General features: G+C 46.9%; 1 protein-coding gene across 5 annotated transcripts in view; it reads right to left on the bottom strand.

The window, feature by feature from the left end:
• RCN3 (reticulocalbin 3) overlaps positions 1 to 15,340 on the bottom strand; it is a 28,160-nt gene continuing 12,820 nt past the window's right edge. For 4 of the 5 annotated variants that reach the window (XM_081884290.1, XM_081884292.1, XM_081884294.1 and 1 more), the window contains exons 2-7: positions 13,266 to 13,507; positions 8,643 to 8,836; positions 6,755 to 6,927; positions 5,433 to 5,493; positions 4,174 to 4,373; positions 1 to 160 (exon numbers count right to left, since the gene is read on the bottom strand). In XM_081884290.1, the coding sequence (XP_081740416.1) occupies positions 50 to 160; positions 4,174 to 4,373; positions 5,433 to 5,493; positions 6,755 to 6,927; positions 8,643 to 8,836; positions 13,266 to 13,507 (981 nt within the window). In that variant the 3' untranslated portion in view covers positions 1 to 49. Of the gene's footprint in view, positions 998 to 4,173; positions 4,374 to 5,432; positions 5,494 to 6,754; positions 6,928 to 8,642; positions 8,837 to 13,265; positions 13,508 to 15,340 lie in introns of all 5 variants that reach the window. The other variant, XM_081884291.1, reaches the window with a different exon arrangement.

The following is a 15,340-nucleotide window of genomic DNA, read 5'->3' on the forward strand; positions in this document are numbered from 1 at the left end:
TGGGTGGGGAATAGTTTTATTAATAATCCAGAGTGTTACAGTCATGAGGTCACAGCTCTTGGTGGCCCTTCAGCGTCTTGACTGCTTCTTCATAGTCTTTGGCGCTGGCGATACTTTGCCGAAGAAACTCCACAAACTCCTCCCGCGAAAGCTTGCCATCCTAGAGAGGAAGGGGAAACAGAGGAACCACAGAACCTCAAGAGAGCAATGCTTAATCCGAGTCACAGGGCGAACTAGACATTACAACGCAGCTGCAGGCAACACGCCCGCGACTTGTTTTACATCAACGAAAAGTGGCTTGTGGGAGGTGATTTAGTATGCACTACCAGCTGATGGTTTTCTGCTCTCGGTTGACCCTCTTCAGGTCATCTGCGCCCTCAAGAGGGTCCCAGGTGAGTGTTAGAAAGGTAAAATGGGCTTGTGGGAAGCACTGTGTTTGTGTGTGTTAGAATTTTGCCCCTTAGAGAAGCAGGCGCAGGAGCCTATCTGAGGGTCAGTGGGTCCCTTGAGATCCGCAAACATTGAACACAACATTAGCCCTTGCAGAATAGATTGAATGCCACAGTAGCCAGGGGGGAGGTGGGTTGAGCATAACATTTAAGCTGCCGCCTTCTGTTCGTCCTTTGGAGTGTAAGACACAATTTTGTAGTGTAGCAAGCTTCACAGTGCTTTGTCGAGATGGTAGTGTGCAGGCGAGCAGGAATGGAGTGTAAAAGAAAACCCACCCAGGTATGCCAGCCACCACTAGGTTTCTCAGAAAGCTTAAGCAGGCCCTCATACCAATAAATAAGAACAAAATTTCCTTCTGGAGTGTGCTTTGTCCCCCACCCCACCCCTTGGCCCTCAGTTGCAGGAGGGTGCCCTAGTGTATGTTCCCCTCCCGCTCGGATCACAGCTCGTCATGATCCTTTGTCAAGTCTTCGCCGTAGTTGGTGGCCTGGCTCCCCACAAACATGTTCCAATTGTCCAAAATCTCTTCCTTGGTTATTTTGTCATCCTGCGATGGAAAAGGAAAGGGAGGAAGAGAGAGAGAGAGAAAAGGGAGGCAAGCAGAGAAGGACAGAATTACAACCCAATTAACACCCCTGGTAATTTTATTCTGAACTCCCCACCCCTAAATTGCATTTGCCTTGTTAGTCAATTACGTTAGTCAATAGACTCGATTATTGGAATCATTCGAGTTGCCTGTTCAAGATTTGAAGGCAGATGAGAGAAAACAGGAATGTCACCATCACACTTAATAGCTATGTCACACACACCACTCAACAACCAGGAAATACAGAAAGAACCTTCTATAAAACCTTCTATTCTTCCCTCATTTTAAGACTTACTGCAATCCTATGTGCGTGCTTTGAGAATGTGTGCAATCCTATGTGTGTAGGATTTGTTCCTAGGTTGTGTGTGTCCAGCAGGGATGGGGAACATGCAGCCCTCCAGGTGTTGCTAGACTACAACTCTCATCGGCCCCAGCCAGCAGTCAGGGACGATGGAATTGTTGGGAATCTGAATACGTGCAGCAACTCACACAGTGTCAATTAAGGTTTGGCAGACAGCCAAAAGGTCACATGAAGGAGTAAGTCTGCCTGGTGATAACAAAGGCATGGAGACAGCTCCCTGATTGGTCAAGCTCTCTCAAAGGAGTGATAATTAATGGCCCACTAACTGGAATGTTAGTTCAGTGTTCAGAGTTCTGTAGTTCAGTGTGGGAGTTGTGAGTCGTGTATGAGAGAGCTAGCTAAAGATCCGTGTTCTGTTCTTGTAAATAGTCCACTGTATATAATAAACACCTAACTACAAGTTCCTGGTTCCTGCTTCGTCTATCCTGTCTGCAGCCAAATCGCCAATTGCTTCCGTGGATTCTGCGTGTACTCTGCTAGGTCTGGCTAAGGTACTGCAACTAGTCGGAAAGTTGCGAAACACCAAATAGGTTTTGCCAATAGGAATGGAGTAATCAGCATTTGCAGGGCCACAGATTCCCCATCCCTTGTGTATGGGATTGCTGTTTTAGGTCCTTAGATAAACTCTGGAATTTCACTACAATATGCAGAGATGGCCACCAACTTGGACAGCTGTAAAAAGGGGGCTAGTCTTACCCTCTGTGAATTCTACCTAACAATGCCCACAAGTCCTGATGGCTATATTAGAGGCAGCGTGTCTCAAATACCAGTTGTTGGGATCAAGGACAGGAGAGCACTATTCACTCATGCCCTGCTTGGGAGACTTTCCATGGGCACATGGCTGGCCAGTGTGTGAACAGAAGCCTTCAGTCCGATCTAGCAGGGCTGCAGTCCTTTACTAACCTACCTGGTTATACACTGCACTGAACTCCATGGGACGTACACCTGTGTAGGCATGTATTTTTCTTGGAGGAAGAGAATTGTGGAGGGTGGTCTAAGGGTTGCTAATTCGGTTACTTGCAAGCTTCCCTCCTGCCTCTTTATATAATGGACAACTTGGGAGAGGAACTTGGGCAGCTTGCCACAGCCTTGGACAAAATGTCCACTATAACGGAAGGCAGAATGCTTCCTCCTAAATCCTAATGTTCCGATTTAACTCCTTACAAATTTAGGGCTAGATTTAATTGCCTGCCTTCTGCTGTTCTAGATGACTGTTTTGGGGTACTAATACATGTTTTGGGGTATTAACACATGCTCCTTTTGTATGCAACTTTTACAAAGATAACGAAATAGGTTGTTTGTTCCTGTCCTATTAAAATAGCCAGGAAGGACTTTTGAATGGTACTTAGTTTATATATTTGTCTCGCATGAACAACATTGCTAGATTTCTTCTTTCTGCTGCAAAGTTTACCCCATAAAGGGAATTCGGTATTTTAATTGTACCTTAACTTGCTTCTGTCCTTAGTTCATATAAGTACCATATATTTTTAACTATGTGCAGAGTTTAAAAAAACCCTGTATGGTTATCACTTGTTTTTACCAGGTCTGTGACAGCCTGATAAAATTTGTATTGCATTTTAAGCCCAGCAGAATAGTTTGCTCCCCACCAAGAGATACTGCAACCCCAAGTGCAAGAAAGCTATTTGAGATCCTCTGTTCTACCCTCCCTTGGGCAGAAGTGCAGAGGCTTTCAGCAGAGGGTACCAAAAAGGTATTTTCAAAGCATAGTTAGTCCAAATATTAATGAGCTCATTTGATGGGCAAATTGAAAATATCCCTCCTTAGGATGAAATCCGTTTCTTGTCTGACATTGGGGAACTGGGGGGGGGACCCCATCAAAGGCAGGACTGAACATTGTTGATCTAGATTTCCTGCTCCAGAAACTGGCTTTGTTTATAGCCTTGCGCCACTTACCAAAACGGGATACTCAAACAGGAAAGCTCTCCCTTGCTAGTCAAAACTGAGCCAAACCTGTACCCATAGATAGAGTTTGACTGTGTGCTTTCTCCCCAGATCAAGCCCATTAGCTCTGACTTTCCAGAGATAAGAAATATGTTCTGTGGTTGCTTAGCAACCACAGACCCATTTCCATCTTTCTCAAACCGAGAAATACAGCCTCTGGTTTGAGGCAGAATGGCTATGACAAGCAACAGCAGGAGTTCTGGCTAGGTCAGGGTCAGGAATAGTGAGGCACCCCCCCCAAAAAAATGGTTCTCCCTTCATTCGGATGAGAAAGTATGGGGGTGGCAGCTCCAGCTGTCAGGAGTCTTGCTTCTGTTTTTATGTAAGAAAGGCAACTATGGGAGGAGGGAATTTTGAGTGGGGAAAGTGCCTAGGGGAGGGGTGCTTAATCCTTTCCCTACCTGCCATTTTTCTGCTTCTGCTCATCTCTGCCAAATGGGCTCGCTCCCTTGCAGCGTTATAAAGGTGCAGGCATATGGACAACCCCATGGGAAGCAAGCACAATTTGGAAGCAGAGAAATAGCTGGTGGGGAAAGGATTAAGCATCCCTTCTGGTGAGACTCATCCATTCTAAATTCCCACTTACAGGACAGGAGATTTAGAATGAAAGTCACCCTATCAGTACTAGGAATTAAAAAGCTTCAGCTCATGTTGCCTGCACATAGGTGTTCATCTCTCCTATTCTAATACTTCACCCCATCCAACTCTGCCTGTAACTCACCCATCTTTCTCTCTTTTCCTTGTCTACTAAAAGCAAAACAATCCTAGTGCCTTCCCCCTCTGGTTTCCTTTCCGTGCCTGGTTCTACCCTCACCTTATCCTTGTCCGACTCGATAAGGAGGTGCTTTGACTCCACCTCGGCGTGGTCATAGTCTGTTGGCAAGATCCAGTGCCCGATCTCCTCCCGATCCATTTTGCCATCTTTGTTGAGGTCCCGGAAATCCAAGAACTGTTGACGCTCCGTCTTCACCCAGTCAGGTTCGGGCTCCCCTGTTTCAGGACTGTACATGTCGCCTTGTCAGAAGACAGAAAACAGTTTGGTGTAGTGGTTAGCGTGTTAAGACTAGGACGCGGAAGACCACAGTTCAAATCCCAACTTTGCCAAGAATGGGTGATTTTGGGCTGGTCACAATCTCTCATCCTACCCTCACAGGGTTATTGTGAGAATGAAATTGGGGAGGGAATGCATACCACTTTGAGATCTTTGGAGGAAAAATGGGATATCAATGGTAATAATAAGCTAAATAAGTAAATAAACATGTTATTTTTCTAAAATACAGTTACCACCATTATTTGGGAAGACCAAAGCAAGTGGCCTCTCTCTCAAGTCAACCAAGTCCTTGTTCAATAAGGGGCAGGGGGTAGACAATCTTTTCCCTCTCCCCACAAGAAACCTGCCCCAGAGAAACCAACAACTTAGATGAGAGAGCAAAAGGGCTGGACGATGACTTTGGACAACAATGGCACTGTTTAATAGCATATATGAAAATGGAGGACAGCCTTTCACAACTACCGGCTACACTCAGCATGATTTGGAAAGACTGACTCGAATCGTCTTAGCAAATCAGCTAAGCTACCCGTTCTACCAGATTTTGGAGGTTTTTTGTGTTGCCGTTCTTACTGAAAGGCTCCCCCAGGTGGCATTCTATTCAACACTCACCATCTTGATTTACTTGCACAATGCTTATGCGGAGGTTAGACTATGCCCTGTCTTTACTGAACATTCTGTTGTGGTTCTATGGCAGTAAGCATTCCTCTCGATTTGCTTGTGGGGTGTTTACATGTATTCTCATTAATAATCTCTCCACCCTACTTTTGCATGCCATTTCCTTGTCGCTTCAAACTGCAAAATTTCTGTAGTTGTTGATTGCCTCCTGCAGAATACTGACAGTCTGGCAGCACCCTACTTCATTTGATTATTATTTCTTTAAAAAATAAATATTTATCTTCCTATGTCATAAATAACAATTATTATGCTCTGTCCTATGACCAGGGCATTTTCCTAGGAGCCAAATTAGGCAGGTGAGCAAAGAAACAAATTCTGTGCATTCACAGCCCTTCATTCCACCTTACCAAGATATTCTTCTACTTCGACAAAGCCATCCCCGTTTTTGTCAATGTCCTCAATGGTTTCCTGCAGGGCGGAAAGGAAAGCAGCTTACACCAGTGTAGTGGATCATGATAACAGGAGATACATCTTCCTCCCCACAGAGACCTGTGCATGGAGGACAGCAGAGCCCTGCGAAACTCAAGAAATAACAGCAACCGTTGCAAGAGGTGATTTGTATTCAAATGTTTGGTATGGGACGTCTGCAGCAATGTGGAAAGGTCCTGAAAAGTGAATGGGGTGGAGTTGAGGAGGACTAAATGGTTTCTTGCTATGCAGAAGAGAGACCATTCTCGCCACTTGCTCCATCCAGTTCAGTATTGCTTGCTCTGACTGGCAGGGTCTCAGGCGGGGTTCTTTCCCAGCCTTGCCTTGAGATGGCAGAGAGATTGAACTTGGGACCTTCTGCCAAAGTGCTCTGCTACTGAGCCGCAGCTGCTTTCCACCTGCTTTAGCAGCTCACCTAGAAGGACGTTGTGGTAGTGGTGGGGTAAAGTAAAGGTGAAGGGACCCCTGACCATTAGGTCCAGTCGTGACCGACTCTGGGTTAGCGGCGCTCATCTCGCTTTATTGGCTGAGAGAGCCGGTGTACAGCTTCCGGGTCATGTGGCCAGCATGACTAAGCCACTTCTGGCGAACCAGAGCAGCGCACGGAAATGCCGTTTACCTTCCCGCTGGAGCGGTACCTATTTATCTACTTGCACTTTGACGTGCTTTCGAATTGCTAGGTTGGCAGGAGCAGGGACCGAGCAACGGGAGCTCACCCCGTGGCGGGGATTCGAACCGCCAACCTTCTGATCGGCAAGTCCTAGGCTCTGTGGTTTAACCCACAGCACCACCAACGCCCCAGTGGTGGCATAGCCTCCCCACAAAAAAGTCATTGCCAGTTGTGGAGAGGAAAAAAGAGGTTTTGGACTGGATGCAGGGATACAAAGAGTGACACAAAATGGCTGCCATCTAGGCCTGTGCAGACCTTGTCTGAGGTCCGGGGCAGGAGTCCCTGGTCAACTGGGAAGCACGAGGCATTCTCGGTATGGCAGTGATAAGTCCGGCAGGGACCCCTAGCTGGCTTAGTCTTCTGAAAGCCACAAGGGAAGAGTCAATTCAGGGCCCTGTAGTTTAACGGTTTATGTGAATTGTAACTCTGAGAGGGTTAAACTACAATGCCCGGAATTCTTTGAAGGGGGAAATGCATTTTGAATGTGCTTTATAAAGGAATAGCGTGTGTGCAACCCAAGTCTACCAGAGCCTTCTCCTCCCACCAAGCGTTCACCATCTCCAGCCTCACCGTCACCACAATGTCCTTCATGTAGTCGAATGCTTCGGGGTGGAGGAAGGCCGTGAACTCCTCCCTCGTCGCGGTCATGTCCCCATCCTTGTCAGCTGCCTTGAACCGCCGCTCATCCCGGGCCAGCATCTTCCGGTAGGAGTGCTTGTCTTCCAGATCGCCAAACTCCTCTCCTAACAGCATCAAAGACAAGAAGTACATGTGAAGCCCAAGGGTGCCATACACAGGCATTCCCACTGTGGGGTGTGGAGAGCAAGGGCTTGCATCACTGGTTCTCCCCCCGTTGGGAGTATAGTGCAGCAGGGAGCTATTTCTGCTCCCTGCACGATCTAGAACCCTGACTTTCCAGGGTTCTAAATCACAGTGGGATTTTACACGACTAGGTGACAGTCCTTGCTGCAGATGTTCCGCTTTCCCCATATGAACCTGCCAGGACACTGTTAGCATTTCACTCCTCCGTTGCTGGATATGTGATTGCTATATCACATGTCTGTGTTTACTTTCTAGGCTTGGAAAGTGTGAGAATGGAAGCGAGTTTTATCTCTTCCATTCTACTGTACTTTTGTACTTTCTCTCTCTCTCTCTCTCTCTCTGAGAAGAAAGAGGAGAGATGCCATGATTGCTTTGTGCTGTATATACTGCTTAATAAATACTTAGAATGCACACACCAAAACTCTGCTAAACTCTGCTGATAAGAGTGTGCACATAGTCTTCAAGATATGTGTCGCTGGTGTGCACCGGGACTGATGATTTATGTGTCCCGGGGTTGTGCTTCATCAGGAAGACACCGAAGAGGTTTGTCTCATCCCGGGGGCTGCATGTGACCCCTTGGCATGTTCCAACAGACCGAAGATCATCATCCGAGGCCGTTCTCAAGGGTGGCCCAGAGGGTGACAACAATAGAACAAGCCTTCTCTGTGGTAGCCCCTTGTTTAATGGAATGCTCTCTCTAGGAAGGCCTGCTTGGCACCAACCTTTTCATTGGTTCAGCAAAGGTTCCCCCCAATTGTAATAATGCTGATGGTTAATGGGGCCAATGTAGCCATCTCCCAACCAGCCGTCAGCCAGTGAGTCCTCTGTGCATTTCTGGGAGATGAAACTGGCTTCTCACAGCCAGCCAGCTTGTTTCCTCAGAGCTAGCACTAGGAGGTCACAAAACTGCCAGAAGCAGAGAGAGGCCAATGTTTTGCCCTCCCTCCCTCCCTCCCTCCCTCCCTCCCTCCCTCCCTCCCTCCCAAGGCAGCAGGCCAGCCCTGGGAGCCCTGGCCAGCTACAACTAGGTTGCTAGCAACAAGTGATGGAGAGCAAGCAGATTAGCTTGAGCACTTGTCTTTGTGCCCATCAGCCAATTTTGCTAGAAACTTATTGGCGTAAACAGATCAGAGAGCATTTGGAGCCTGTTATCCCCAGATAACTGGACATTTAAGACAGAGCCAAGCTAAAATCCCTCAGGAATCTAAAAGGCCTTCCCCCAACACCAGAGAGGATTTCTGAGATTTTCCCTTTTTTTCAGCTTGCCCTCTTAGAAAGAGGAGCTTTCTTCAAATATCCTCCACAATTTTGGTGGGGGGTGGGTGCATTCCCCTCTTCCAATGTTCTAGGATGATGTTACGGGGGAAAGAATTTTACCATTCACTCCAGTTCCTTAAAGAATGTAATGAATGTAGACGTATTTTGGCCTGGGGTCTCAGGCTACTCCACAACACTACTCGGACACAAGATGCTTTTTATATATGCTGCAATGCTAGCCATTCCCTCCTGCTAAACAGCTCTTCCACCTGACTCCAGAGCTGAGCTAGAACCTGCCGAAATCTCCCAGGTGGCCTACATCCGCTACACACCCTTCCCACTCTCCTGTGCGTACACACAGCACTTCCTCCGCCCACACCTTCATAGAAGCCATAAGTGGCGTTCTTGAACTCAGTCCAGGTGATGTGGCCATCACTATTCTTGTCATAGTCCTTCCAGTTCTTGTTCACGTTCTCGTAGATGTAGCGGTTTTGAGTGTGCTTGATCCATTCCTTCAGCTCAGGTTGAGTCACAAAACCGTCCCCATCCCGGTCGATTCGATCCACGATCTTTCTGCAGAGGGAAGGTTCAAGAACAAAGAGGCTTAGAGAGCAGGGAAATGGCCAAGATATGTCCATAATACAAATATGAGAAAGGACTTGCTAGATCACTCCAAAGGCCCAACTAATCTAGTCCAGCTTCCTGTTCTCTCAGTTGGTCACCCAGATGCCTTTGAGAAGTTCCAAAACAGGAACTGAACACAATGGAGCTGTCCCTATTTGTGAGTCCCAATAGCTAGTATTCAGAGGACCCCTGGATGGCTAAGTCCAGTCAAAGGCAACTACGGGGTCGTGGCGCTCATCTCGCTTTCAGCCCAAGCGAGCCAGTGTTTGTCCACAGACAGCTTTCTGGGTCATGTGGCCAGTATGACCAAACCGCTTCTGGCACAACGGAACACCGTGACAGAAACCAGAGCGCATGGAAATGCTGTTTACCTTCCCGCCACAGCGGTACCTATTTATCTACTTGCACTGGCATGCTTTTGAACTGATAGGTTGGCAGGAGCTGGGACAGAGCAACGGGAGCTAACCTGTCACAGGGATTCGAACCGCCAACCTTCTGATCGGCAAGCCCAAGAGGTTCAGTGGTTTAGACCACAGTGCCACCTGCATCTGGCATTACCCCCAGCCTTTAAAGATCTGCATTCACTCAGCTTCCATTTTCTAGAGGCAGACAGACCATGTAGCTTCTGCCACGTTCCCAATAGACAAAGTAAAAGTTGTTCTCACAGTGATGGGAATGTGATATAGATAGATGGTAGATAGATAGATAGATAGATAGATAGATAGATAGATAGATAGATGACAGACTCTTATATGAGTTGGATTCTATCATCTTACTGTGAGTGCTTATGTTTATGACCTCACAATTTATCTATTTATTTATTTAAGTGAATGGGCATGAAAAACTTCAATGCTTTAACTTCAGTGGGTCTTCTGTGAGAAGATCTTGACTGACTGCAACCCTTTCCCCCCTCTCTCTACTGTTCAAGCATCTCTTTGGTCCTATGCTATATCTCTTTGGGTCTAAGGAGAATGGATGAAAGCAAGCACCCTGATTTCTAAGGGCGGGCAGGTATGTGTTTGATGCTCCCTCACCTCAATAACTCATATTCATCACTTGTAGGCCTTGAGAATGGTCCTTGCATCAAAGTCAGAGGGAGGAGAAGAGCTGGTGGCAGCAAACTTCAGCTCAGAGAGGCAGGAGCTAGTACATTTCCTGGCAGTGAACTCCACAGTTTAGCTAAGCACTGTGTGGAAAAGCACCTCCTTTTGTCTGTCCCCAATCTTCCTACATTCAACTTCATTAGATGGTCCCTGGCTCTAGTACAGTGGTACCTCGGGTTACATACGCTTCGGGTTACATATGCTTCAGGTTACAGACTCCGCTAACCCAGAAATAGTGCTTCAGGTTAAGACCTTTGCTTCAGGATGAGAACAGAAATCGCGCTCCAGAGGCACGGCAGCAGCAGGAGGCCCCATTAGCTAAAGTTTCAGGTTAAGTACGGACCTCCAGAATGAATTAAGTACTTAACCCGAGGTACCACTGTATTATAACAGAGGGAGAAACCCTAACCCCCCCGTCCAGTTTCTCCATTCCTTAAGATATCCACTCCTTAAGATACACAGTATTCTCATCAGGGGTGCAGGTATAAGGGGCATCTGCTTGCAGGTTAGCACTAATGGGAATTAAATCCCTCATTATCTTTGCAACCAACCTGTGAGAGTTACTTGTCCAAGGCCACCCAGGGCGCTTCATATTCAAGAGGCACGAAGGAGACTTCAACCCGAGGAATTTTTTTTATTACACTTATAGCCCACGCTCCTTCCAAGGAGCTCAAGGCAAGGGACATCATTCTCCCCTCTCATTTTTTTTTAAAGTCACCTCAATCCTCTGAGGTAAATTAGGTTGAGAGGAAGTGACTGGTTCAAGGACAGCCAAGAAGCATCATAACTGAGGGGTGTCCTCAGTTGTAACTTAACACCCTAACCACACCACCACATTGGATCCGAGGGCATTTATTTATTTATTTATTATCATCATCATTAATTAATTTATACCTTGCACCTTCCTTCAAAGGAGCCCATAACTGGAACCCATGATCAATGGTAATCTGACTCAAGTCTTCCCAGACCAAGAGATCCTAAGGGTTTCAGAAAGTCCTGAGGTAAACTGGAATTTTAGCAGGGGTTCCTCAGTTTTAAAAGCCAGTAATGGTGTACATGATTCCTTGGAAACTAAAGGGTTTCAGAAAGTCCTGAGGTAAACTGGAATTTTAGCAGGGGTACCTCGATTTTAAAAAGCCAGTAATGGTGAACATGCTTCCTTGGAAACTAAAGGGTTTCAGAAAGTCCTGAGGTAAACTGGAATTTTAGCAGGGGTACCTCGATTTTAAAAAGCCAGTAATGGTGAACATGCTTCCTTGGAAACTAGTGTATCCACGGTTACCAACTTTACCTTGCACACACACACACACGCATGGAGGTGTTTCACAGAATATCCTCTTAATCACACAGGGCAAGTGGTGAGACTCAAAAAGCCAGGCCAGGTCCCTGTACGAACCAAATATGTGGCCTATAATATACCCTGGAAACTTCTAGAATTCACAGCAGTTCCTGTGGCAGACATGTTGGGAGTGCTTTAGCACAGGAAAGGCCTGACTTGAGGCTACAGCTCTCTTCACTATGCCACACTGGCTCTCCCCATTCCAGGCAGAATGCCTCACTGCCCAGTCAGTTTTCTGCTCTGCTGGGCAGAAAACCTGATGCCTTAAGGAAACTAGTTTGAAATGGTTGGGAGGTCTCATCTCTAAAATTAAGTTTGGGGCCTCTTTGGAAGAACACCAAAGGCTGGCTTAGTGGGAACACAAAATACCTCTTTGTGCATCCAAAGGAAAGCAAAAAAAACCCAAAACCAATTCCTATACCCCACATATAACCCAGTGGTGCATTTTAAATAAAAGCACACATTCTACTCATGTAAAAACACCAGGCAGGTCCCACAAATAACCCAGAGATGTATTTTAAATAAAAGAACGCATTCTACTCATGTAAAAACACACTGATTCCCGGACCATCCAGGGGCCGGATTCAGAAGGTGATTGGGACGGATTTGGCCCCCTGGCCATAGTTTGCCTACCCATGGTCTAAAGGGGCTTCTAAGCATGTTGAGCAGAAGACACTGAGATACCCATTTAGACCTTCCCTCTTAACACGGAGCAGGTAGGACCATGTGTTCCCACCCCTGAACACTTCATGCCCATTTACGCATTTGAGGAATGTGTGACAGGACTTCTGCAGCACTCTTTCGTGTGTGTTTGGCCAATAATAAAAGAGAGTAACACAGTGAAAGCAAGTGCTGTCTCTGGTCAACGCGATGAAATTTAAGGCACTGCGCACTTGTCAAATCGCCGTGTTTTGCATAATGTCTTGTCTAATTGTAATGGGGTCTTTGTGTTATGCTATTAAGCAGGAGTGGGGAACCTGCAGCCTTTGAGATGTTGCTGGACTGTAACTCCCCTCAGCCCTGACCACGGGCCATACTGGAGTTCAACATCTGGAAAGGGTCAAAGGTTAACTGCCATATCAACAATATGCTGGAAGCCCTAGTGGCAGGCAAGTGGCAATACTCAGGTGCTCCAAAACTGCCGGTGAATGACATTGGGATGACCCACATTCTGTATCAAGAACACTTGGATTATGCAGCCTGTCTAAATCAGCCTTCCTCAACCGATATGTTTTGGACTATAACTCCCATCATTCCTGACCTTTGGCTGAGGCTGATGGGAGTTGGAGTACCAGGTTGTGGAAAGCTGACCTAAATCAATGCTAGTTAAGGTTGCTTAAAAGTAAAGGGACCCCTGACCATTAGGTCCAGTTGTGACCGACTGTGGGGTTGCGGCGCTCATCTTGCTTTATTGGCCGAAGGAGCCGGCGTTTGTCCACAGACAGCTTCAGGGTCATGTGGCCAGCATGATTAAGCCGCTTCTGGTGAACCAGAGCAGCACACGGAAACGCCGTTTACCTTCCCGCCAGAGCAGTGCCTATTTATCTACTTGCACTTTGACATACTTTCGAACTGCTAGGTTGGCAGGAGCTGGGACTGAACAACGGGAGCTCACCCTGTCACGGGGATTCGAACCGCCAACCTTCTGATCGGCAAGTCCTAGGCTCTGTGGTTTAACCCACAGCGCCACCCGCATCCCAGTTAAGGTTGCTTACTGTGCAAAATTTATTCTAGTTTCACTAGCTTGTGAAGATGGGCAATGTACTATGCAAGGCACTAAAGCCTTACCCATAGAACATGGGGAATGCTACTCATGTGTTCCCTCCCCACTTAACCCATGAGATGCCATCAACCACACACATCTCTAGAAGCTTGCTTCTCCTCCCTCAGCTCTTCAAGATGCAAAATTCATCACCCAACAGCCAGTTCCAATTACCCAAGCCGTTGCTTGCTCTCTTCAGGAGTCAACTGGTCAAAGGTTTTGGCATCTTCCTTGCCCAGAAAGGCTTCGTGATCATACTGGAAATCTTGGTTGTCATCGTGAGGGTGGTCGCTCAAGTCTTGGTTATGGTGGACACGGTCCTTTTTGTCGGGGGGAGGCTTGGCCAAAACCCACGTGAGGCACACAGTCAACAGGCAGGAGGAAAACAGCATCTTCTGCCAAGCCATTGTACACAACTTGGGAACAAGGAAGAAAGGTCAGTAAGAAAAGAAAACACACAGGGTGCATATATAAATCATGAGCCAGCCCACTGTGCTCCAAATGTGTCTACATTCCACACCGCTTCCAAGACAGGAAGGTGACAAGGGAATATTAGCTGCCATCTGTTGGCTTTTGGGATCCCATGTGCCCCCCCCCCCAGGTTTCACTAGCCTTTACCAAGCGCCAAGCCTTTAGCAAGCCCTGTCCTGTGGAACTCCTTGCCAAGAGAAGTTTGGCAGGAGGGCCTCTGCTCATTTTCAGGTGCCTTCTAAAAACTGTGCTAATCTGGACTTTCAAATCTGAGATTCTTTCACATCCAGCTTTTACTGATGTGTTTCTTTATTTTCACTGCAATACTGTATTTTTTTGGTTGGTATACTGCCTTGTGATATTTCATAGAATCAAAGTTGGAAAGGAACCCTGAGGATCTTCTTAGTCCAACACGCCCCCCCACTTGCAATGCAGGTTGTCCCATATGGAAAATCAAACCTGCGACCTTGGCTTCAGCACCACACTCTAACAAACAGAGCTATCCAGCAATATTTTCATATGAAACCGCAGCTTGGAAATATTCAAATACAGTGGTACCTTGGGTTACATACACTTCAGGTTACAGACTCCGCTAACCCAGAAATAGTACCTCAGGTTAAGAACTTTGCTTCAGGGTGAGAACAGAAATCGTGCTCTGGCGGTGCGGCGGCAGCGGGAGGCCCCATTAGCTAAAGTGGTGCTTCAAGTTAAGAACAGACCTCTGGAACGAACTAAGTACTTAACCTGAGGTACCACTGTACAACCTAAAAAAGACGAAAGCCTGCCTCCCTGTTTATCCTCTTATTTACACACACACACACACAAATCAGTCCCGCAATAGTTGAATCCATGTTCCCAGAGTCTCCCCACTACTTTCATCACCATTTACACCCTGATACAATCCTGCCTGAGATATCCTTGCTCCTTAGCTTCACCCCCCCCAACATCCAAAGGTCCTCTGCTCCCTCAAAAGGCTCTGTCCTTCCTCCTTCGCTGCCCCAGATACGTTGAACTGCCTTTGAGTACACCTGTCTTGGAGCCACCGCTCTCATTTCATTCAAATGCCCTCTCAAAATCCACTCCCCCCACAAAGCCTTTGGCACACACCCCTGGTTCCCATGCCCTGCTGCAACTCAGCCCATAACTAAGTCCTAGCACGTGCAACTGAAGCAACCTACATATTGCTTCCCTGTTTACCCCTTTCTCCGTCATCTGCCCTGTGTCAATTTTGGCTTGTAAGCTCCTGTGGGCAGGGACCTGTTCTCTTATACTTCGTAAAGTGCAGTATAACTGACGGTGGAGAAAGAATGCTATCCCACTTCCTCACATGCCGGGAAGTCCCACTGCCTACATTTCAAAATTGTCTGACTTAGCTCAGTTGATTGGAGCGTGGTGCTAATAACGTCAAGGTTGCAGGTTTGATCCCCACATGGGACAGCTGCATATTCCTGCAGGACATTGAACTAAGATGTTCCTCAGGGTTTCCTACAGCTCTCCAATTCTATGATTCTCAATATTTGCTACATGCTTCACCCCACTACACTCCTTTTAAACAAGTATTTATTTATTACAATTTCTTCCTATTATCATCATCATCATCCATCTTTATTACGGTCCAGAGACCAAACAAATCATTACAAAGCAATACACAGTTCATACAGCCTACCTCCAGGTTAAACAAGCATTTTGTTCAGAATATAGGGATCTCTGGTTCTTGCAACCACTGATAAAAGGGTAGTATCAGTTCAGCCCTGGCTTGCTCATATTTCGCACAGTGC

Source organism: Podarcis melisellensis (genome assembly GCF_964234715.1).
Source record: "Podarcis melisellensis genome assembly, chromosome: 13".
Classification (NCBI taxonomy): domain Eukaryota; kingdom Metazoa; phylum Chordata; class Lepidosauria; order Squamata; family Lacertidae; genus Podarcis; species Podarcis melisellensis.